The 24,535-nt window shown below is 47.7% G+C and overlaps 1 protein-coding gene across 1 annotated transcript in view; it reads right to left on the bottom strand.

Annotated features, from left to right (window-relative positions):
* The window catches only part of FBXW8 (F-box and WD repeat domain containing 8), a 53,505-nt gene that overhangs the window by 7,660 nt on the left and 21,310 nt on the right, over positions 1–24,535 (bottom strand). The window contains exons 5-8 of the mRNA XM_040081011.2: positions 20,196–20,353; positions 11,566–11,762; positions 10,506–10,715; positions 1,119–1,246 (exon numbers count right to left, since the gene is read on the bottom strand). Of these exons, the coding sequence (XP_039936945.1) occupies positions 1,119–1,246; positions 10,506–10,715; positions 11,566–11,762; positions 20,196–20,353 (693 nt within the window). The remainder of the gene's footprint in view (positions 1–1,118; positions 1,247–10,505; positions 10,716–11,565; positions 11,763–20,195; positions 20,354–24,535) is intronic.

Genomic DNA, 24,535 nt, shown 5'->3' with positions numbered 1-24,535 from the left:
GGGCGCAGATATCTACTCTGCTATAAACAAGAGGGATCTCGACTCCAGCTCCTCTCCTGTCATCGTGCAGATCAAAACTGGAGGTAGCTTTACTGGGGTGCGTTGGAAAACCAATTATCTGCTTTTAGAGGAAAAAATCCTCCCAGGGATTCAATTCCACTTGTCAAACTTCAGCTATTTCCTTTATCCTCCTTGCTGAGAAAGTGTGAGGCTTGCTCGCACTCCCTATTCTCCGGGAAGGAAAAAAAAAAAAAAAAAAAAAAAAGCTTTTTTACAAAATAATCATTTTTGCAAGCTGCTGCACTGGCGGGACAGAGGTCTGGGATTTGGCAGAGGGAAGTGCCCGCCTTCCAATCTGATCCCAGCACCAGAGCAGAGCACCACCTGCAGCCTGGTGCCCAGTGTGGAAAGGAGGAGGGAAGGAAGCAGGAGCCATTAGAGACTGGCTCCCGGCCATCCCACATCTCCTTTGGTGCACTGGATCAGACCCCACAAACCACTCGCCAAAAAAAGGAAATCTAAAAATTGGACTCAAAGGGTCTTTTTAAGCATTTTAATCCTTTCGCACTGCCTGCTCCCAGCGCGGCCATTCCTGGCAGCAGACACTGAGCTGGGAAAATCCTACTCCCCAAGCCAAGGAGTTAAAGAGAAAGCTGCTAATCAGCTAAATAGAAGCTGGAATCTGTTCATATGAAAGTCTCTTTTTTTTCTCTGTCACCTGAGGGACATCGCAGTGTTCCGAAATACACTCTTGACATCATTTGGCAGCCGGGCCCATCTCATCCTCCATGATTCATCCCTTAGGTTATTTTTTTAATATCAGAAAGTGAGCTTTTAAATGCCAAACTCATTTTGCGGGTGGCGGCGGGGAAGTGGAAGATATTCCAAGTGGTCTCGCCGGGCCGTGCACCAACTGCGTCCACCAAATGGCTCCGAAAGCTCCTCTTCCCACGGAGCTTCCCAGACAAAGCACACTGACAGCCACTTCCAGCTATTACCTAAGAGTTTGTTCCCCAACTTCATGGAAACACCAGAGGAGAAACCAATTCCAGCAGGGCCAGATGTAGGACGGGAAGCTGGAGATGGGGGATTGGAGAGGGGCTCTGGGGAGCACCTACCTTCTGTCCTTGTTGCCTGCCACCAGCATGTTGGGGGGGCTGCTGTGGAGGTTGACACACGAGAAGTCCCCTATGGAGCTGCCCACCTTGGTCACACACTGGTTTGTTTCCAGGTTGTAAAGAAGGATCTGGCAGAGAGAGAATAAAACACCGCATCAGTTCAGCACAAGCACCAGGACAATGTTTTGCTGCAGCACCAGAGGTGTTCTGCAGGACTTCTTCCTTGATGTGTAAAACAGAACCAAGAGACACATCCACCCCTATGAAGAAAGGCAAAGACACCCTCAGAAAGAAGGAATTCAGGTTTCCCAGTGGGATCCAGCAAGATCCACCAGAATGGCTGGGTGCAGCTCTCAGGCAAACCACACAGAGGTGAAATCCTCAGGGTTACAGGAAAAGCAAAGAGTTTCCTCATCGATTTTAACTTTAGAGAGAGCAATAAAAGCAAACAGCACCAGCCCTGAGCAGGTGTGGACAGATGGACAGTGAGAGGCAGATGCAGTCAGGTGCAGCAGAAAGCACAGGGCAGAGCTGACCACAGCCCTGCTGACAGCCTGGGTGCCCTCACACACACACACACACACAGAAATGTCACATCTGAAGTGGCAGCTCAGATGGGAAAGGCAGAAAAACAACTCTGTTTTTAGGCAGCATCGAGGATGATTCAACCAGAGCCTGGATGAGAAGCACGAGTTGTTCCCCGTCCGTTCCCACTCCTCTCCTCAATCAGTTTAATCACGTTTGCTGTCCTTCCTGTGGGGCCAGATCAGATCTGTCTGCTTGGGCCTTTCAATTTAGGAGAACAAGTACTTTTAGAAACAGAAAAATGCACTGGTCGAAGCCCAGTGGAGCTCAGTGCTGCACCTGGCCTTATGTAACTTCATAAACATGATTAAATTTCATGGTGATGCTCGTTGAAATGAAAAGAAACCTCACGGCCATGAAAAGAGTTAATGACATTTCAAACATCAGAAAACCCTCACAGCTTCCACGGCAACACCAGCACGGCCATGCCAACGTCACATCAATACTCTTCACTTCTAATTTGCTGATTATAGCCACGTGCAGCTCAATAAATATTGCACTATCTGGATGCATTATTTCAACATTTGCCAGAACAGCAGCACCGATGCTGCCTGGCCTTTTATTTCCAAGCTGTGCCATTTCAGAGATCTGAAAGCTGAATTAAGAGAGCAGGACAGGATCATTTTCTGCTGGAGACCTCTGGGCAACCAAAGTGAAGCTTTAAAGATCTCAAGGAATGGGGCGAAGGGAGGCAGAGAATTTGCAGGTTTCCTCCACCTGCCATTCTCCCAGGTAATGACCAGGCAAATTCAGACATATTTCAGCTCCTGATTAGGATCAACACATCCACATCCAACTTCCTCAGGCGCTCCTAAGATTTATAATCTCCCAATTAGTTCTTTGGGAAGCTGTCTCAAAAAACACGGCAGTTTTCATCCTTAAGACTCCGGAAAAAAAACCAAAGCAAGGATGACCTTTGTTGGAAAACCTAGGACATAAAAGTTAAATTTAAATAAAAATTAATTTCAGCTTCCGCCCCAAGGAAAAAGCTGCTACAAATGGCATGGAAATGTTAGTGTTTGAGGTAAAAACCAGTTTACAGCCTGTTCTCACTTCAGCCCAGCTCCCAACAGCTCAGTAACCAAACCCACAGATAATGACGTTCTGGCAAAGGCACCTCGAAGGGTTTTCAGTGCAAAGGAAATTAATATCTGTGCCTGGCAATCCAAACTTCTCCTTGGAAAGTTTGGAACAAAAGACAAAGTCAATAAACTGCTGAATTCAGCTTAAGAACAAGAGCTGATGGGGTCAGGAGCGCTGTATTCCAGCTCCCAGTTGAGCCCTTCCCAGCTGGATGTTAAAACTCCAGAGGGGAGAGAGGGCCAAAAGCTGCTTTCTTAAAAGTCCCCTGAGGCTGATACTTGCAGTGAACATCCATAAACTATTAATTTATCTAAATGACCAGAGCTCCCATCTCTGCTATAAAGACAGGATACATAACTTGAACATCCAGCCATGGCCATGAAAGGCTGGAATGAAAAATTGCTTCCATGCAGCACTGAAAGATGCCCATGGAGCATTTTCCATGTGAATATTTTCTCCTGCCCGCAGCCCTGTGGCAAAGCTCACAGGTAACAGCAGCTGGAAAAATGAATTACTTCTCCTCACATAACTTGTAGATGGCCACCAATTTAAAGTGTTTGCATCTAAGCATCAGTAAAACAAATAAGGGTTCACACCCTCAAAAACAGAAGAAAAGCTTCTATCATCTTCTCCTAACCCCTTCAATTCCTTCTCATGCCAATCTCTATTCTTTTAGAGTGTTTATTTTAACAGTCAACAACACAATTAATGGTTAAAATAAAATTTATTTTAAATTTTATCACGCACAAATATCTTTCTAACCAATTAGCCCCATCATTGGAAGAGTCTCTTTGTGATTTTCAGTATCCCGGTTTTGCCCATCTCGAAATTCAACCTTTCTCGAGCGGTTTTATGACCTGCAAATGAATTTCAAACCCTTATCCTGACCAACTGATAAGTAAAGAAGCTAAAAGCACTCAGAATGCTGAAGTCTGAATAATAATTTCCTGGAGACAGGCATTTAAAAGCACACTGATGACAATTCTGAAGTTGCTGGAACACCTCTGATGAGCTCTCCTGTAATATCCCAAGGCAAGAAGGATTTTCCTTACAAAGGCCAAGGAGAGAGAATGGAAATACCTGGTCAATAGGGACTTGAAATAAGGGCCTGTGTGTTAAAGGGCAGATAAAGCATAAGATCTCTGGGAGGTTTATAATCCTATAATGCACACTGCAAAGGGATTACCCTTTTAAAGGTATTTATAATCCTATAATGGACACCCAAGCCCAGTGACCTAATAGGTACCGAACCGAGGGAAGTGAACCGAGAGCATTTGGGTGTGAAATGAAGAACCCTGGGATAACGCACTAACGAGCAGCCCTGGCCCCACCGGGACCCGAGGGAGGAAAAGCATTAAAGATCCCGCGCAGCCAGCACCGGGATCCAACGCCCCAAATACAAAGTGTCACCTATTAACATCGGCCAAATGAAAAGTCCAAGTCGCTGGCCAAGAGCCAGGCAATCTCCCCGAATGCTTAATAATTCAACGAGCCAGGAATAGCCAGAGCACCTCCAGCATTCTGTTTAGTTAAAGACCACAGAGATTAGCAAACACATTATCCATCTCCGAGGCGATCCTTTCCCTGTTACAAGTCCCTTAACGACCTTTACCATCCCTCCCTCTCTCTCTCTCTCTCTTTTAATAAGGCTGAGCAAATGGGACTTCATTTCAGCCCACTGCCACAGACTGGGGGTATTAATTATTCAGGCTGATAGTCTCCCCTTTGTTAAGGCAGTGCATTAGACTAATTCCCCTCTTTCCTGGGCGACTTGGGCACGGCTCAGCCTGTGGCCGCTCCTGCGGGAGGCGTGCGCTGGGAACCTGGCAAATCCACGGGCCCAGGCACGGGAAAAAAGGCAAAGTTACTGTTCTGCACGGAATTGCAGAGCGGTGGGGACAGGGAACTCTCTTTTAATGCTGTCCAAGAACTCGTGAAAGATGCCTGAAATTAATTCCCAAAGAATTAAAGGCTCTGGAGCCAGAAGAGCCGAGCTGTGAGCTTTGTTACATCTCGCAGCTAAGTGAGGTCAAGCGTGGTCGATGCTCTCTGCTTGAGACACTTCCAAGAAAAACCAAGGAACTGAAGGAAACGCTGCTGATGGAACTCTTCCATGCCTGGCCAAAACCCCAGCAGGTGTTTTGGGATGCTGTGTTGTTGGAGATGTCTTTTTTGGACGGAACATTAAAACAACAAATCCCTGAGCACTTGTTATCAAAGAGCCTGTGGTACTTTCAACAAGAGCTGGGGTGTCCATCCCACTGTCCTGGACGGCAGCCAGCACATGCCTGCCCCGGGGAAGAGCTGCTTTCCTTTTCCTTTTCCCTTCCCAGCCCATTCCTGTCCACAGGAACAGCGTGGGGCAGCTGGAGACTGAGCTGTGTCTCGGACCTGGGTGAATCCCCTGGGTGTGGGGTGTATTTGGTTCTTATTTAGAAGCAGTAGTGGAGAAAGGATCATAAATGTCAGCAAAAAGCACACTGTAAAACCACACTCAAACCCTACATCCTTCTCCTCGCTGAACAACACAGAGGATCCATTATGGAACCACTTTTTCAGAAAGAACCGTCCAGGATTGAGGTTTCTGTCATTTTAAGTGAAATAAAACCACCCTGAGTTGCTCAGAGTGGCAGAGGATCAAGCAGCAAGCCTGTGAACTGCATTTACATTTATTTTCAGATTATGTTTCTCCCCTTTGCTTCGGTCCAGCCCTCTGCCAATTGGAAAAAACACTGCCTGAATACACACTAATATTGCCAAAAAAAAAAAAAAAAGAAAAAGAAAAAAAAAAGGGTCATGAATTTCCAAGTCCACCATAAATAAAAAGGAATCTGGTTTCTGCTCAGGTCAAACCCATCCAATCCAGAGAGTACCTACAAAAGCAGGAATACGCATTTGTGGGGGAACTCATCAAATTAAAGACAACATATGGTACACACTGCTGCAAGTTTGGATTTTATTTCTAAAGTGATGTGGAAAACAAGAATATTTTTAAAGTTTACAAGCCCCAGGGGCACAGTTTCCCAGTGCAAATGTATTGGATTGCCTACTGTAAATATGGCACATAACGCTGCAACAACAACAAAAACAATTTGACTGTTAACAAATGCAAGGTCAGCACGCTGAGGCTTGTGCACACAGATAAGTGTTCTGGCTCCATAAATTTCAAGATGAGCTAAGATTTAAAAGGAGCAGCTGAGGGAGACAGACAGACAATCAGAGAGGAAGAAAAAGAGTAAATCAAACACAAACCAGCCAGTTAAAATAAATAAATAAATAAATAAGCAGTTAATATCCATGAATAATGGATGTTTGATTTAAAAGCAGTTTACTCCAATATGATGTAATTTTTGACAATCAGCCAGAGAGACTATTTTTCAAGTTCTTGCCAGATATAAGTCATTGCGGGGAGCTGGGAACACGAGTGCTTCTCTGAGCATGTGGAAAATTGACTTTCATGCCATCCTAAAGGTGACTTTTCCTGGCAGACGCATGCGCCGGGCGATGCCTGAAAACCCCAAACCAGCGGAGCCCGCGCAGCTCCTGGCAAATCCAGCAGGAAAAGCAGCTCCCCGCTCCTCCCCATCCAACACCTGCTGCACGAGTCACACACAGAGCTAAAGACAACAGGAGTTTGCTTTTCCCTTTGAAGTTTCCCTGTGCCTGGAGTTCCAGAGTGAGGCTCCAGGCTGGTGGCAGGAAGGGGAGCCAAGCGTTGTGCCGGCGCTGCCAACGCACCTGCAGCCCTGGGCACTGCCAGCCCCCGGGGCTCTGCCAGCCTGGGATGGGCTGGGATGCGGGCAGATGTCTGCTAGGACCTGGAATGGGGTCACCAGGCTCGTTTGACTCGTGGCTGGAGCCTGGGCTGAGAGCTCCAGCGCCCGTGGGGAGGATGTTGTGCTTACACACCGAACCACCCACACACTCAAAAACCCCTCTAGCCCAGGGACAGGTTTTCCCTAACCGGAGGGAAACCTCCTCCCATGGAGAAAGGAGGCAAGGAGAACCTTAAAAATTGAGTTAAATCCCTTGGTTTCATCACCTGCAGCTGTATTTTCCAAACCTGAGGAACCCACCTAAGCTGCCGTGCCAGTTTTGAGGCACTCACGCTACAGCACAAACAGGGGGGAAAAGGAGGAAGTCCTTAATGTCAGCCAATAGAAAAGGAGTCATTCATTTATTACTTATTTAGCCTTTTATTTATTTCAACTGGCAAAATTATTCCTGGCCATTTAGGGTGTCTGATAAACAATAAATCATGCAAAATTTAGACGAGGAAAAGTTCTGGACTCTCTGCTGGTCTCTTTCTCTTGTAGTGGCAAACACAGTTCAGTTCCTCAGAGGGTTCTGCCTCTCTGACGTGCTACCAAAGCATTTACAAAGAGAAAGGTATTTTAAACACCTTTCAACACCTCCAAAGATCTGCTAACACCCTGCAGACCTGCAGCTCCTCAAAGAGAGACATTTGGACAAGATCCATCTGTTCAGCCGCCAGCAAGCCCTGCCCTTCTACTGGTATGGAAACAAGAGTTCATGAAGATGAATTTGTTGAAAATTGGGCTTTTTGCAAGGGTCATGGGGGCCAACAGAAGTGAAAAAAACCCCATATTTTTTTAAACAAGAAAAACTAAGATTAAAAAAATGGAAGCCTTTGGAACTCTGTGAGAACTGGAGACGCTCAACACCAGAAAAGACAATGTAGCTGCTTGGTTAGAAGGATTTTAGTTAAAATAAGGTGTAAGTAAGGTGTAAAATCTCACATAAAGCAGCCTAAATACATCATCCAAAATTACTGTAAAGTATGAAAGTCAATTTAAAGGACTATTTACTGTTGTCCACAGCAGCTGTGGTGATCCCTGGCAGTGTCCAAGGCCAGGCTGGACAGGGCTTGGAGCAGCCTGCGATGGTGGAAGGTGTCCCTGTCCATGGCAGGAGTGACACTGGATGGGTTTTAAGGTCCATTCCAACACAAACCATTCTGGGATTCTAGGATCTAAAACTTGTTTTCACTCACTATCACTTCACAGCAGTGGTTAATTCCACTGGACACACTCACATTTCCAAGCAGCTGAAGAATTCCATGGAAACATGAAACCAGGAGCAAGGCCAGGCAGTGTTTCCATGGCTGCTGAGAGGAGCCAGGTGAGGTTGAACACCTTTCCTCAGGTGAGGTTGAACACCTTTCCTCAGCAGCAGCAGCTCCCAAGAGCTGCACAAGCGACAGCGTTAACCAGCAGCCCCCGAGAGAGCTGACCTCAGCACGCGCAGCCTTCTGCCTCTGAGCTGGAAAATCATCCCTTCCCTTCTCTCTTCCCCATCCACCAGTCCTGGAATCAGCTTCACAGTTTGTGCACGAAGCAACCAAACCCACAGCTGAACTGTGCCTGACAACAGCTGGAATAAAAATTCTCATGCATGCTGCATGAAGCTTCTTTGGTAGAAAAAAACCCCAAATCCTCCTTTGTTCATTATCTCATCTCCCCAAGAACTGCTGAATGTGCTAAAATTTTTGAACAGAATTTGAAATATAGGAGGAAGTTGTGTTTTAGGATTTTTCCCCCTCATCTCAGGTGAATAAACTCTAAATTTCATAGAAATCACCACAAAGTTCACCTGAGCTGAAGTAGGAGACCAGACTTACCTGACAGCAGATTCGGGGAAGGTTATAAAGGCACCAGCTATGACAAGAGCTCCAGCCAGATCCAGATTGCATCAGAAACCAGATGAAGTCAAGCCTAACATTTATCCTGCTGCCTCCTTATAGGAGGTTTAAATCCTGACATGAAGAGAACCAAAGCCAATCTGTGGATTTAATCTCCCCCATAGTGTTTAAAGCCCAAATTCGCACAGGTGAATGCCCAGCCTTGGTGGTGCTGCAGCAGCTCTGTGATCACAGGGGATGTGTCACTGGCCTGACATCATCCCTCAAGGGATGTCCCCTGGGAATAAGGATTTCCCCCATGGGTCATTTTCTGGGCTATTTAATTAGCCCCAGACAAGCCTAGATGGGAACACAGATCTCAGAATTTGGACTTGAAGGGATTTCAAAACAAAAACAAAATGTTTCATAGTTTAACTTCAAAAATGAGTTCCAGGAGCACTAAAGCAGGAATACTTTCAAGAAGCAGCATCATATTTGGGTTGTCTGGTGCTGAACTTCTCAGGGATGAAGCATTTCTGTTCTCCCCTCCCTCCTGCACGGGTGTCTCTCATCTGACAGGAGCCAAGTCTAGGCCAAGGATCTGATGTTTTCCTCCTCTCCAACATAAAAGTTCCCGCAAAATTTATGCCTCAGATCTCGGCTCTGCTGTCAAACGTGGCTAAAATTAGAAAACGATTTTAGAAAAAGAAGAGGGAGGGAGGAAAAAGATGGTTTCCCTGAGTGTTTTCATCAGGAAGCAGGTTACTAGGCAGGGATTGCCAGAAGGGAAATAATAACCCGGAGCAAAACAAAGAAAACCCCAAACTGGGGAGAAACACAGGCAGCAGCCAATGGGGCTGGAATCCTCCAGGATTCCATCTCCAGGCTGGAGAGAGCTCTCCCAAAGACAGATTGTCACCGCGTGCCCGGCGTAATCAGCCGCTGCAAAGTCCCTTCACGTCTGCGCGAGGCCGGTAATTATCATAATAGACATCAGTAATTAATTTCCGGCGTGATGTCAGCTGGAGCAGCAGTGCCAAGGCAGCGTCCTTGTCACACCCCCCGGCCGTCTGGGCCCATCTCCCTGATTAGGATGCACCAGGCTTAATACAATCTGCCAGCAAGAGCCAGGGAGCTCAGGACTAAATTAGGAAAGATGTCCGGCTTTGCTGAGCGGCGCTCGGGGCCTGGGGAGGTTTCTCTGCTCTTTGCGAGGCACAGAAGTGATCACTGGGGTTAATGCCCCCAAATGAGGCAATTTCAGCTCCTGACCTCCCACCTCTGGAGGGAAAGGAGCTGGATTAGGACAGCAAAGGAATTAATAAAGACAGCACAGCTCGCAGCATCTCAGCCCTCGAGGTATTTATGGTGCACGGGGATTTTAAGGGCAATGAGATGTAGCTGGACACGTTTATTCCTTACAGAGGAAATCCTAAATAAAGCTTTCCCATTCCAGTCACTTGCCAAGGAAAATCCTGCATTTTTACACTACAGACCACAGGTCCTTTCTCCTGGGTCCCTCCTCCAGCTGCCTGAAGCACCCTCCTTCCCTCACTGCTGACAGCCTAAAGTGTAACAAAAATGGAATGAAAACAGGGAGTGCAAAAGGGAGGCAAAATGTGGGAAAGAGACAGGAACTCCTCCCAAGGCATCTGGAAACACCAAAATCTCTTCACAGCTTGGCCAAATACTCAAGGGCACAGCACAGAAAGCACTCTCCTCCTAAGGGTGCTCATTTGTCTGACGCTGCTCAGGATCCCTCACCAGAAAGGCTGAGGGATGGTTTGGGATTTGGGGCTGTTTTGAGTTGGGGTTTTTTGAGATGCCATTGATGCAGCATAAACTGAGCTGGGCCTCGCTGAGGAGCAGAGGTTGCAAAGTGAACTCAGCCGGCTGAACAATAACCCCTCACTTCAGCCCACAGGAGAACACAAAGAAGCATCAGATTATTGCATTCAATTGTCTTCTCTCTACTGTCAAAAGCAGGGAGAGAGCAGGGAAAGAAGTCCTCAGCATGAACTCTTTTTTCCTTAATTACAGAGGTATAAAAAAATCTTACCAGAAAATAATTACAGTACCTGGTTGGGCTCATTCAATAACCAGCCAAAGGTTTTGATGCCAAAGGCTGCTTCGTGAGCAGCCACATCGAGGCAGGTGACAGGCTGACCATAGACAGAGTGGAGAATTCTGCCAGGATCCTCTGCTTTCAGGAGATAGACAATGTCCTCTGCAGCTGCCACTGCCACTGGGCTCCCCGTGACATCTGGAACCAGATTAAGGAAGTTGACCTAAAAAGAGCAGACTTTTTATTTTATTTTTTTATTTTAATTTATTCTAATACAGTCAAAAATTCTTTTGCATCGCTAGCACCACGTGCTGAACGGAACAAACTGCTCATGTGTGTCCTGAATCATCTCAGTTCTGGACTGATTCCACACAAATACCAAGTATCCAGCTTATTTCTGAACTGTAAAACTGATTTAGCTTTGGGGGGGGATTAATCAGGAGCGGTTTAAATCACTTCACACCCTTTAATTGCACAGCTTTTTCCTACGGGAGAGAGGCTGCAAGACTCAATTATTCCTACACACTTCCTTCCCCTTTCAAACAAATGCTGATACTCTGAGACAAAATAAAACTTCAGAGAATGAGTTTTAATTACAACTCTCAAAACTTCAGTGACAGAAGGTGCAACCTAAAGAAGCTGCATGAGTACTTACAGCTTCACAAGTGACACTATTAGGCTGCCTGCAACATCCTGCCTCAGAATTAATCAGATAGTGCGGATCTGGAATGAGACCTGGAGTTTCAGCTCCAATTCTACGCGAGAAAACTGATTTACAAAATGAGCCAACTTAGTTTATTGTTGACAAAAAAAAAAAAAATTAAACCCAGCCAACCTCCTGCACCATATGGACTTGTGTTCATTTTCACTCCTAGTTTAAGCCAGCAGTTCACCCTTGCTCTTCAGGGATGGAAGACTCATCCCTTAACCTGCTCCAAAGTCAGAGCCTCGAGCTGCTAACGCCCCGATCCAGCTCAGGCTGTAAGACTTTCGGAAGAACCATCTTAACCCTACCAAAAATAATTAGCGGCTCAGGAGCTCCTGGAATGAAGCAGAGTAGCTTGAAGACTCACCAGTTTCTGGATTTCAAAGGTTCCTGGGGTTTGCCAGAATCCTTTGTCGTCGGGGCTCTCCACCTTGACCTGGAAGCCGGAGGCCGTGGCCACCGCGGAGCCGCCCGGGGCCAGCGCCAGGGCCTGGATGCGCTGGTTGTGCTGGAAGTGATGGATGGGCTCCTGCCCCAGCAGCAGGCTCCACACACTGACAGTGCCTGCACGTGGAGAAATGGGGGTTAGCTCAGGCTCTGACACGGCTTGCAGAGCTTTGAAACAGCTGCAAATCGATCGGGTGGAACTAAGGAATACACGGGGAAGGGACGAGGGCAGGACACCTGGAATTCAGGATGCTGTGGTTCCTCTGACCACGGGACAGGTTCACAGGAAATTTAGGTGGCCTGAAGCTGAAGGAGGAGATGTACAGCTGGGATACTGGGCAGGAATTGTTCCCTGGGAGGGTGGGCAGGCCCTGGCACAGGGTGCCCAGAGCAGCTGTGGCTGCCCCTGGATCCCTGGCAGTGCCCAAGGCCAGGTTGGACACTGGGGCTTGGAGCAGCCTAGGACAGTGGAAGGTGTCCCTGCCATGGCTTTAAGGTTCCAACCCAAAGCCATCTGTGATTCTGTGATTCCAGGCTCTATTGCTCTGCACCTGATTCCTAATTTCTGACTTTCCAACAAGATTTGTAGCTACTTTGAGGAAGACTCTTTGTTTTTCCTCACATTTCCATGTCTGGAGATCAGACGTAAACAGACACTTGAAATTTTGTTCTATTACAGGGAGGCTCTCAATTACCCCAAAACCAGTGAGGAAGAACCCACACTTCAATTTTAAGTCCTTTTGCTGCACAATTCACAGAATCACAGAATGTCCTGAGCTGGAAGGACCCACAGGGATCATCCAGCCCAGCTCCTGTCCCTGCCCAGGCCCCCCAACAATCCCACCCTGGGCATCCCTGGCAGCGCTGTCCAAAGGCTCCTGGAGCTCTGGCAGCCTCGGGGCCGTGCCCATTCCCTGGGGAGCCTGGGCAGTGCCAGCACCCTCTGGGGGAAGAACCTTTCCCTGAAACCCACCTAAACCTTCCAACACAGCTCCAGCCATTCCCTGGGTCCTGTCCCTGGTAACCACAGAGAAAAGGTAAAAAATACAAATCCTAAAGAATAAAGGAGCGCAAGTCAAAAGAAAACATATTTGTAATTGCATTTTTGCCAGCTTGGCTCCTGAATTCTCTATTTAAAAGCATCATCATCTGAGTAAGAGCAACCTGAGGCAATCAGGAGGGAACAGAAGGGAATTGGAGCCTTCTGGGCCACCTTTGCACTGAATTAAGGAGAAGCAATCTTCCAACGTGACAGGCAGGGCTGGAGAAGCCTCCCTTCCAGAGGAGCACGTTAATGATGAAATGATTAATGGCAGCTCTTCCTTCAGAAGGAGACATAAAAGCCCTGACAGACAGCTGTGGATGGGCACCACTGCCAGTTTGCAAACACTCCTCCCCAGTCCCAGAGGAGGTGAAGCAAGAGTGTGGTAATGAAACTGCACATAGTGAAATGGTAGCTAAATGAGTTTAAATTGATTTATGGTAGCTTTTGTACAGATTATTTGGTATCTGGAAAGTGCTACCGATGTGAAATAATGCAGATAATCCTTAAGATCCCTGTCTAATGGCACTCCCACTGAATATTTATATTCCTCACCATGGGAATGAGTACCATAATGGGGACCATTTTTGTTTTATTAGGGATGAATATTTAAATTAATCTGCTATTTGCCTAAACAATTAGCCGCCTCTGTTTGTTTACACAAAGCCAAAACTGCAATTAGGCTTCCATCAAAAAGATAAGTCCCGACTAAAACTGTCCCGACGGAGTCGTAAGGGCTCGGAGCAGAACTTCCCAAAATTACTTCTTAGCATAATGGTAATTATGTTAATTGCTTGAAAGGTAAATAACTGCTGAACTGGGTTTGCAAAACAGACTGGTTGCACACAGCTTAAAACCAGTTAACAGATCCTACTGGGCAGCACAGGCTGCATCCCCAAAGGAAAGGGATGGGGAAGTCTCATCTCCAAGAGAGATGACTGAGCCAGGCAAAGAAAACCCCAGCAGTGATAAAGTGATATCAGATAAAGGGAGTCAGAACTGGACTTTTGTGTCAGACCACGGATTTGGCTGCCAGGCTCCTCCAAGCAGGAGGATTTTCAATTTTCGTTCAGCAGAAAATTTATCCCAATTAAAGACCAGGTTCATCAAGGGGAGAAGAGAGGCTGATTCGCTTTGAGTGAAGCCTTTTGTTTACACATCTCTGTGATGAAAATTCCACTGGGTTTAACAGGGTCTAAATGGACAAAAGTTCTGGGAAAAAAAAAATATATATATATATATTCTGATCATAGGAGTAATCTGGGAAACCCAGAGCTCAGGGTTCTGCTCTCTAATTTTGGGCAACAAGTCACTAATTATTACTATTATTACTACTATTACTATTACTTCATCTCAAACATTACAAAATCTGCTCAAACTAAAGATTTTAACCAGGCAAACACAGAGTGTGCAACATCTGAAACATGATACCGGCAATACATTCCTGGTAATCTAAAAAAAAAAAAGTGACTTGTGACAAATTCACATGTGATGAAGGAGCACAAAGTAAAGACAACAGGGAGAGTTCAAAGAATATCCTGATTTGGAAGGGACCCACAAGGATCAGGACAGAAGGAAAACAAAAAGCAAACACTCCACTGGATTTGCAAATAGGTAAAGCTGCAATGATGGCTGAAAGTGCTGCTCAGAATATTCTGCATTTCTCTGCAGAAACAGTAAAAGGTATTTATGGGTGTGCGAGTCCTTGCAACAGTCAATCACGTTTGGGTAAGAGTAAAAAATCCCACACCATTCCAGTTCAGGTTATTAGTGTGGCACTGAAAAAAAATCAGGCAAAGATTTAGCAGTGCAGATGAGATCACTGCTCTCCACAGTCTGTCTTCCTGCCTCCAGCACTGCTCAGCGCCTCATTTCCACAGCAATTCCTCTGCTGAGGTGAAGTTAAGGTTGCAGCCATATGTTATCTTTTTCATTTTTTTTTAATATTGAAACCTTACTAGTGTTAGAAGGCCATGAAATCAAAATTATAAGCAGCGCTTTCACGGCACGCTAAAATCTGCACCGTAATTGTGATTATTCCAACTGAAGTCTAACAATAACTCCCCTAAATTATTTAGAATTATGAGCAAGCTGGAGAGTCATCGTGGCTCAAGAAAAGAAGTGCAAGAAGCTGCTGCTGACGGTTTAATGCTGACATTCAACGTGACAATCACCACACCAGCCTCGTTTATCACCTTGCCCCAGATTTGACAAAAAATTCAACTCCCAACCCACACATTTTCGAACTGTGGCCTGATGGAAGGTCCATTTATTGCTCCAGACTGGGAAAGTACTTGGATAAAACATTGAGCACGAGGCTGTTGTGCCTCAGGGAGTGCAGTGCTGATCCTGACTGAACTGCAGATTTCGGGAGCATCACCAGCCCTGCACAGCTCTTGCTGTGTCAAAGGTGGGAGCTGCAGGCTCCTGTCTCTCCACCAGCAGTGCTGGCAGCACAAAAGACATCCTGCAAAAGCAGCTGTTACATCTGTTTCCACACAGGTTTTTCTCTGCTATTACAGGCAAGGCGTTTGCTACAAAATTAAACAAACCCAAGTATCTCTTTCCTTTTAAAATCCACTAATCCTCCGACAGGGCACGGCAGCACAAACACAGAGCAAACAGTGTTAAATCTCACTTGTAAATATTATCCTGGCTGTGTCTGGCAGTGTCACACAGCCTGTCTGAGCCCCTCCTGAGCTGGGCACAGCACAGGGCACTGCCCACCTGAGCTGCCTGGGATGGGAGGGCTGGATCCGGGCGTGGAAGATCCCAGCTCGGATCCTGAAGATCCATTGCATCAGCTCTTCCACGTTAAAACCAGCATTTGCTGTCAGCTGGTGGCTGCTGCCAGCTTTGGAAGAGATGTAAAGCAATTTACATGTGCATTATCTGAAAAATAAAAATTGAAATCCCAGAATTTTGTCTGTGCTGGAGCAGGGAATCCAAATGCGCTCATGGTTTACTCGCTCATGCAGTTCAGCTTCTGAACACGACAGCGTGGGAAGGCCAGAAGGCGCTGAATTCACATCATCCCCATGATGTTTGTCCTGTTTTAGAGTTGTGGTCTTGCCACCTTGATTTAAACAAAATAAAACTCTTTTTTTACCTTCTGAAAACCCTTGGACTTGATGATCCTTGTGGGTCCCTTCCAGCTCAGGCTACTCTGATTCTATGGCTCCTTACAGATGTTTCTTTTTACTCCAAAGTGGGAACATTATCTCAGCTATATCATATCTCTATGACCTACAAGCAGTATAAGAAAGGCATGGCTGGAAATGAGCACGAGCCTGGAGTATCAAAACTTGTTGCTGTGAATTTTTGAGTTTTTTCCCAAAAACATTTCTATTTCGAGGAGCCAATTTAACCTTAGTAGATACCTGAAGTGCATTAACCAACATTTTACATTTAATTTGCACTTCCAGCAGGTCCTGAGGGTACAAAGAGTGAGAGATCAGACCTCAGTGACAAGAGCCTTGCTCTCACACTACCATTAACACACCAGTTCCCACCAAATGTTCTCAGATTTTCCCTCCACCACTCTTCTTCCAGGTATTTCCACACAAAACCATCCCTGGACGGTCCCTCAGAGAAGGCACAGATCCTGTTTCATTCCCAGCATGGGGAATGGGATAATGGGGATGGGAAAGCACATTCCACTCACCCAAACCAAGAGATCTGCACCCAATGGGAATAAACATCCCAGCTCCTGCAGTTTTTTTCTAACACTTTTTCCTTCACTCCAGCCAGCCTGGAATGCTCCTGGCTCTCCTGGAGCACGACCTGGCACTCAGGGCAAGGCACCAAACCCCTCACTCTTGCAAAAAGGGTACAGAAGGGACAACACCCCCCAGGCAGCTTTAGGGGCATCAGAAAGGACAAGAGCACAGAATTCCAAGCAGCAGCGCTGCCGTAATTCCCCTCCTGGAGCCTGCAGCAGGCAGGAGCGCCTCTGACCCCTGCAGCAAGCACCCTCCTCTGCTCCATGCAGTGACTCAGCAGCTCGTGAGGGGCCAGCAGCTCCTCACAGTGGGTCTGAGGGGACACAAGCAGGGCAGCAGGGCCGTGCTCCCCGCCGTGCCTGCACCAGGGTGGCCACGGCATTTAAAGGACGGCAGGAAAAAGTTCTGTTCTCCTGTTGCTGCACATTGTTTTCCAGTCAAACCATGCAACTCCAGAGCGCAGTGGGGAGAGGGATGGCTGAAGTAGACTGCTGTTTCCCAAAAGCTGTGGCTCCCAGCCAAAGGCAGGCAAGCATGGAGCAGATGGAGTCCTGGCAAGGCCTCTCCTGTCCCTGCATTAGCAGCATCTGCTCATTACCCAGAACCCTCGCCTGCTTTATCTAATGCTCCAGGAAAAGCATTTTGATTTGATTCATTTCAGTTCGGTAACGTGCAACACAATTAGTGGTAAAATCAAACTGGAGCGCTGCCAGTGCTGACAATAGGAAACAAGGCAGAAGAAATATGAGGCCAGTGGGTTGGAATTCAAAAATCACAACTGTGGCTCGAGTTGCCAAGTCCCGTTGCCCCAGGTGTACATCCAGTGCCCCCACTGAGCGCTGGCACGGGCACAGGGAACTTCATTTGCTCCCCATCCATTTCTCCCTCCTCTCCCTGCAGCCTGCTCCTCTGAGCCTGGCACCGTCCCGTTCACCAGGAGCCACCAATCCTATTTTCCTTCGGGGCCATCGTGGAGTGACAACCCAGCTGGGACAGGGGCATCCCGGGAGGACAAACCCCTGTCCTCGCTGTGCCTCGGGAAGGGAGCTGAGGAGCAGAGCAGGGCAGGCTGTGCCTGTGCCTGTCAGCCCTTCCCTGGCGTGGGGAGAGCAGGGCAGGCCGTGCCTGTGCCTGTCAGCCTTTCCCTGGTGTGGGGAGAGCAGGGCAGGCTGTGCCTGTGCCTGTCAGCCCTTCCCTGGCATGGGGAGAGCAGGGCAGGCTGTGCCTGTGCCTGTCAGCCCTTCCCTGGCGTGGGGAGAGCAGGGCAGGCTGTGCCTGTGCCTGTCAGCCCTTCCCTGGCATGGGGAGAGCAGGGCAGGCTGTGCCTGTGCCTGTCAGCCCCTCTCTGGCGTGGGGAGAGCAGGGCAGGCTGTGCCTGTGCCTGTCAGCCCTTCCCTGGCGTGGGGAGAGCAGGGCAGGCTGTGCCTGTGCCTGTCAGCCCTTCCCTGGCGTGGGGAGAGCAGGGCAGGCCGTGCCTGTCAGCCCTTCCCTGGCGTGGGGAGAGCAGGGCAGGCTGTGCCTGTGCCTGTCAGCCCCTCTCTGGTGTGGGGAGAGCAGGGCAGGCTGTGCCTGTGCCTGTCAGCCCCTCTCTGGCGTGGGGAGAGCAGGGCAGGCTGTGCCTGTGCCTGTCAGCCCCTCTCTGGCGTGGGGAGAGCAGGGCAGGCTGTGCCTGTGCCTGTCAGCCCTTCCCTGGCGTGGGGAGAGCAGGGCAGGCTGTGCCTGTGCCTGTCAGCCCTTCCCTGGTGTGGGGAGAGCAGGGCAGGCTGTGCCTGTGCCTGTCAGCCCTTCCCTGGCGTGGGGAGAGCAGGGCAGGCTGTGCCTGTGCCTGTCAGCCCTTCCCTGGCGTGGGGAGAGCAGGGCAGGCTGTGCCTGTGCCTGTCAGCCCTTCCCTGGCATGGGGAGAGCAGGGCAGGCTGTGCCTGTGCCTGTCAGCCCCTCTCTGGCGTTTGGGAGAGCAGGGCAGGCTGTGCCTGCGCCTGTCAGCCCTTCCCTGGCGTGGGGAGTCAAGGCCAGGCTGTGCCTGTGCCTGTCAGCCCCTCTCTGGCGTGGGGAGCCAAGGCCAGGCTGTGCCTGTGCCTGTCAGCCCCTCTCTGGCGTGGGGAGCCAAGGCCAGCCCTGCGGGAGCGGGAGCAGCCGATGGGATCGGGACGAGCCAGGGATTCGCCAGGGAAGTCTAGACTGCCTGACAGCACCACCTCCAACACGAGCAGATGGTTTCTCTGGGTTAGTCAAACTTACAAACAAAGAGGAAAGGGAGCTGGAAAAGTACAACAAAGAACAATCAAACGCATTATCTTCAAAGGCGTCCGCTCCCTCCCCGAAATTTAAAATAACTCTCTCCACCAAACTGTAAATACGTGCTTTCGGCTTGCGGTTAGTAAACACTGCTAAAATGGGTCTTTTTATTTCCCTATTCCCATAGAAACTAATCTATTCTGACCAAGGCTTCTCAAATCAGAGTAACTGCCATATCACAGAGCCTATTAAAATTTCTACCCAAAAGAATAAAAGACGCTGAGCTTTATGCAAACTAGTTCAGTCACAGCACTGACAGCGAGGGATATGACAGGCAAAAAACCCAGACAAATTATTAGATTAGTCAGTGGGAAACTAGAAAACAAACAAAAGACCCTCCGCTAGCCATTGTTTGGCACAATGGAAAAAAAGCCAGCACTTAAACCTGTGTTATAATTTTCCTGTGACTCGAGTAAATAGTATTAATGACATCAGATTTGCTCTTGTCAGAAAATGTTGCCTATTAACAATTTTTACCCACAGGAAATCATCCTGGCGTGATCCAAGGTAGAAAAACAGCTAAGGATGTTGAGAATCTTAAAACACACAAAGCATTTAATTTACTTTTAAAATAAAAGTATGGATTAGGGATTTTGTTTGGATTATCCACCTTCTGTTTTGTTTCCACCACGTAGAAATGCCAGGATCAAAGACAGTACGTGTACAAAGCTCTCTAAACTTACAAATATTCTTTATTTATACCTAAGGAGACATTTTAAGTATCAAATGATACATTTTAAAGAAAGATGATGGGAGCTGAGTCCTGCCTGAGCCCCTCAGTTTAGGATCCCAGCCGGCTGGCACTGTCCAAACCTGACTTTTTTAATTGCTGTTCCCACATCCAGAAGACGTTGGTCTCTGGCTCTTGTTGTCCATTATAGAAACCCTCTAAGGATATTTAAAACAATGCACACAACCCAGATTTTATGAGGGTTTCACTAAATATCAGGTCAAAGCTTTCGTTTCTTTAAATCCAAGTATATAATAACAACCCAGCACTGCAAACCAACACTTCAGTGCATCCACACACCACGCCGAGAGCGAGAGGGACGAGGATTAATCAGACATCCAAGTTTACCAGCACCCCCATAACAAAGCTCCACAGCACCCCAAGGGAGTTTTTGGCCAGAGGAGAAGGCTGGTGGAAGAATATTTAATATTTTTATAGCAAAACAAGTTATTTGCTTAAGATAGCTTGGCTGGACTACAGCCTGGCACTCCAGCTTTGTGCAGCAGCTCCGGTAGGAATTAAAGCTCAGTTTTAATGGGTGCGATGTTCCAATGCCTCCTAATGCATTTAGGGTTATTGGCCAACTTTCTCACATAAAAGCAAGCGTGTGTGCGTGTGTGTGGATACACGGGATTACAGACACACAAAAAGCTGAGCACAGCTGCCTCATTTTTGTAAAGCCTTTTTTTTCTTTTTTTTTTTTTTTTTTTTTTCTCCTGTTGCTGTTGTTTTTAATAGGGAGGAGAGTCGTGGTCGCTCACCGTCCTCGTAGGCTGCCACGGCCAGGGAGCTGTTTATCCTCACAAAGGAGACGTGTGGCGGGGCTCCAGCCCCTCCAGGGCCCGCCACTGCTGCCAGCACGGGGGCTGTGTAGTCCCAGGTGCGGGTGTCCCACAGCCTCACCTCCCCTGAGGTGTACCTGCAAAACAAGGGCAAGGTCACCCCACGGCAGCACAAGGGAGGAAGGAACGAGAAAGGGTTCAAAACAGCACCCAGACCCATCCTCCCCCAGTCCCCTGTGCACAAAACCAGCAGCTTTGCCCATTTTAGTCCCATTTATTCAACTTGGTGCCACAGTCTATCAAGGCAAGCAGGTAAACTGAAACTGGAGCGACGAGGAATGGTGTGGCCAGCAGGAGCAGGGCACTGACTCCTCCCCTGTACTCAGCACTGCTGAGGCTGAACCTCGAGTGCTGGGTCCAGTTCTGGGATGGACACTGAGTGCTCTGTCCAGGTCTGGGATGGACATTGAGTGCTGGGTCCAGTTCTGGGATGGACATTGAGTGCTCTGTCCAGGTCTGGGATGGACATTGAGTGCTGGGTCCAGTTCTGGGATGGACACTGTGTCCAGTTCTGTCCCCTCAGTTCAGGATGGACATTGAGTGCTGGGTCCAGTTCTGGGATGGACATTGAGTGCTCTGTCCAGTTCTGGGATGGACACTGAGTGCTGTGTCCAGTTCTGGGATGGACACTGAGTACTGTGTCCAGTTCTGTCCCCTCAGTTCAGGATGGACACTGAGTGCTGTGTCCAGTTCTGTCCCCTCAGTTCAGGATGGACATTGAGTGCTGTGTCCAGGTCTGGGATGGACACTGAGTGCTGGGTCCAGTTCTGGGATGGACATTGAGTGCTCTGTCCAGTTCTGGGATGGACACTGAGTACTGTGTCCAGTTCTGTCCCCTCAGTTCAGGATGGACACTGAGTGCTGTGTCCAGGTCTGTCCCCTCAGTTCAGGATGGACATTGAGTGCTGTGTCCAGCTCTGGGTGTCTCAGTTCAGGATGGACATTGAGTGCTGTGTCCAGCTCTGGGATGGACATTGAGAGCAGGGCCCAGCTCTGTCCCTCAGTTCAGGATGGACACTGAGTGCTGTGTCCAGCTCTGTCCCCTCAGTTCAGGATGGACACTGAGTGCTGTGTCCAGCTCTGGGATGGACATTGAGAGCAGGGCCCAGCTCTGTCCCCTCAGTTCAGGATGGACACTGAGTGCTGTGTCCAGCTCTGTCCCCTCAGTTCAGGATGGACATTGAGTGCTGTGTCCAGCTCTGGCCCCTCAGTTTAGGAAGGATGTTGAGACTCTTGAATGCATCCAGAGAAGGGCAAACAAGGCTGGTGAGGGGCTTGGAACACAAGCCCTGTGAGGAACGGCTGAGGGAGCTGGGGTTGCTTATCCTGGAGAAAAGAAGGGTCAGAGGTGACCTTATCCCTCTTCACAACTCCCTGACAGGAAGCTGTAGCCAGGGAGGGTCGATCTCTTCTCCCAGGCAATCACTGACAGAATGAGAGGACACAGCCTCAAGCTGCACCAAGAGAAGTTTAGGTTAAACATCAGAAAAAAAAATCCTCACTGAAAGAGTGACTGGGCTCTGGAATTGTCTGCCCAGGGAGGTGGTGGAGTCAGAAATGTTTTAAAAAAGACTGGATGTAGCACTCAGTGCCATAGTTTAGTTGATGAGGAGCTGTTGGGTCACAGGTTGGACTCAGCGCTCTCAAAGGTCTTTCCCAACTTTTCATTCTGTGATTCTGTGACCTACATAACAGAGCTACCACTATCAATATTCACTTTGCAACTAGCACACAAGGAGAGCCAGGCTCAAAAGGAAAAAGGAAATCAGGAACAAGTCTAAATTACATCGTGGCAAAAATTCAGACTGGTTCCTTTCAGTCTTTCAAGACTGGTGGTTGTGTTAAACATTTATCTGTGTCCATACAGGCACCCACCCAACCTACTGCTCTTTATAGGAAGAAATTTCTTTTTATAGAAGAAATTTCCTGATGTCTCAACAGATCAATTTACTTACATCTCTGAAGACTAATTAATTAATTAATTAGACTAAGTGTTGTCTTTAGAATTAAGGCAGTGGTTCCTTTTTTGCAGCAGGCTCACTAAAATATCACTAAGACTGTAGTTTAACAGCCTGTCAATGAGGAAATAAAGAAACAGAACTGAACTTTTCAGATAATATTGACTACATCATTGAATGAAAGTTTTTACACAGCAAACAATGGATAAACTGCTCTGGGCCATCTATGCCCACACAAGAGACTTTAAAAGGCAAAAAAAATGACAGAAAAAGCAGAGAGGCTTCTACAACTGGTCAAAGACCACAGTTCAATAATTATTTAGGGCCAGTTTTGACAAAACTGTGATAATTAACACTGTCAGATGTCCTCCTCTGGCAAAGCTGACACTTGGATTCTTTTGGAAAATCAAAGCTGCTTCCTGCTCTGTCATCTTTGTTGTTACATCCTGATTTTGGGGGGAGAAGTATTATGTAAGAATGATTCTTACAAGCCTCAGAGGTCTGGTAGTTGGGAATCTGGCTGTGCTTATGAGGAAAAAGCCAGTTAATTACACAGAAAAAGCAGGAAAGGAAGGTTTAGGAGATGTGGGAGCTGCACTCAGGTTTTCCAGTTCTCTGGAAATGCAGCGCCATGCCCAGGGCTCCTGGTACTGGGAGCAGATCATTCCCAACATGTCCTGGTGAAAAGGCTACAATTTACAGAAGGAATTAAAGTGCCCAGGGGGGTGCTGAAATCTGTCAGGCAGAGAGAGATGCACATTAATTCCCTGCACTGATCAGGAAGAGAGGGAACGTGTCCTTGTCACCTGCCTCCTCTGCTGTGCCTTACAGGGAAATGAGAGAACAGGGTGGGACACTTCTCCCTTACCCTCCCTCTGCAAAAGAAACCCAAACCCCCTCTGAATCCTGCTTTCATTTCCAATTGACAGCAGCACAATTTAAGAAGAACAGACCAAGAAAGAAGCTTCCCCAAAGCAAAATGTTTCACGTTGGATTGGACACAGAGCGTGGATCAGGTCACAACAAATCTCTTCAGCTTGCAAAACCAGAAAGGGCTCATTTTGCTTCAAAATCTGGAGATAAACCACAACAGGACAGGTGACTGCACAGAGCTGCTGCAGTCCCCTTCAACAAGAGGCACACACTGTTTTGGAAACATTTTAATTTTGAGCTGATCTTTGTTTCCTTATGTTAGGGTTGGTTGGGGTCATGTTTTCGAGCTTCTCCTGACTGCCAAGAGCAGCAAATTCCTCCCAAGGGAAGCCAAAATTCTCTTGTCACTGAAAAGTGAGTTTCAGGGGAGACATAAAACACTGGTAGACTGGACAGAACTCAGTGACATAATATTTGTTTTTGTCTCTAAATAAACAAGGAAGAACAGCATCTCCTCCTAGTGTAGCTCTCACACAGTCCAGGCTGGAGACGTAAAAAGAAAGACAGAGATGGAGAAAATGGCAGAAGAGGAGAGACCCAAGGCAGGATAATTCTCAGGGCACACTGCATCTCTTTTCCCTACCCAGCCTGGAACTCAAGGGATCCACCAAAAACAACAATGCAGTGACTGCAATCCTGGAATTAAAGCTCCAACATCACAGGACCTCAATAAATCCTTACATTAATTTTACCTCAGAATTCAATCAAGTCAAAATTTAGTTTGTTCCATTCTTAGTTCACAAAGAACCACCTGAACCGCCTCTAAGCCAAGCACAAACTGGAGCAGCACCACCAAACACTTCTGGCCATTGGTTTGAAATCGATTTGACATGAATTCTGATGTGTCAGTGGTGGGCAGGAGCTGCATCAGCTCACCCTGCAGCCTCCTCCTCCACTCCCTGGTGGATCAGGTCATGCTGGAGAGCTCCCACTCCTGTGCCATGGTGCTTGTTGGAACCCTGGGCACTGAGAATTCCAGACTTTCTGTGCTGACAGGCACTGACCCCCAAGAAAACACTACATTCAACCTGAGGCCATGGAAAAGCTTCCAAAATTGAGTGACAGCACTGGGATTGTGGGTGTGGAGTTTGGATAGAAGTGTGTGATATCATAGGGTGGAAAACTTAAAGAATTAAGGGTTTAGAATATGGTAATATACATATAAAGCAAGATGGAGGGTTTAGGGCATAGGTCAGGCCTTCTTTTTCACCTTCTTCCTCATGGGTTTGGGTGGTATCTTGTAACTGGATAGAAAAATCTGCATGGCGGGCCAGGGGTGGTTGGTTATTGGGTAAAAAGTAAACATAATTTAGGTGTCATTTCTCTATTGGACAGTTTATTCTTAAAAGACCTTGTAAAGAGCTAGAG

This window comes from Hirundo rustica, chromosome 17 (genome assembly GCF_015227805.2).
Source record: "Hirundo rustica isolate bHirRus1 chromosome 17, bHirRus1.pri.v3, whole genome shotgun sequence".
In the NCBI taxonomy this organism is placed as follows: Eukaryota; Metazoa; Chordata; class Aves; order Passeriformes; family Hirundinidae; genus Hirundo; species Hirundo rustica.
Note: the sequence above shows the minus strand (reverse complement) of the source record. Positions and strands in the feature narration are given on the sequence as shown.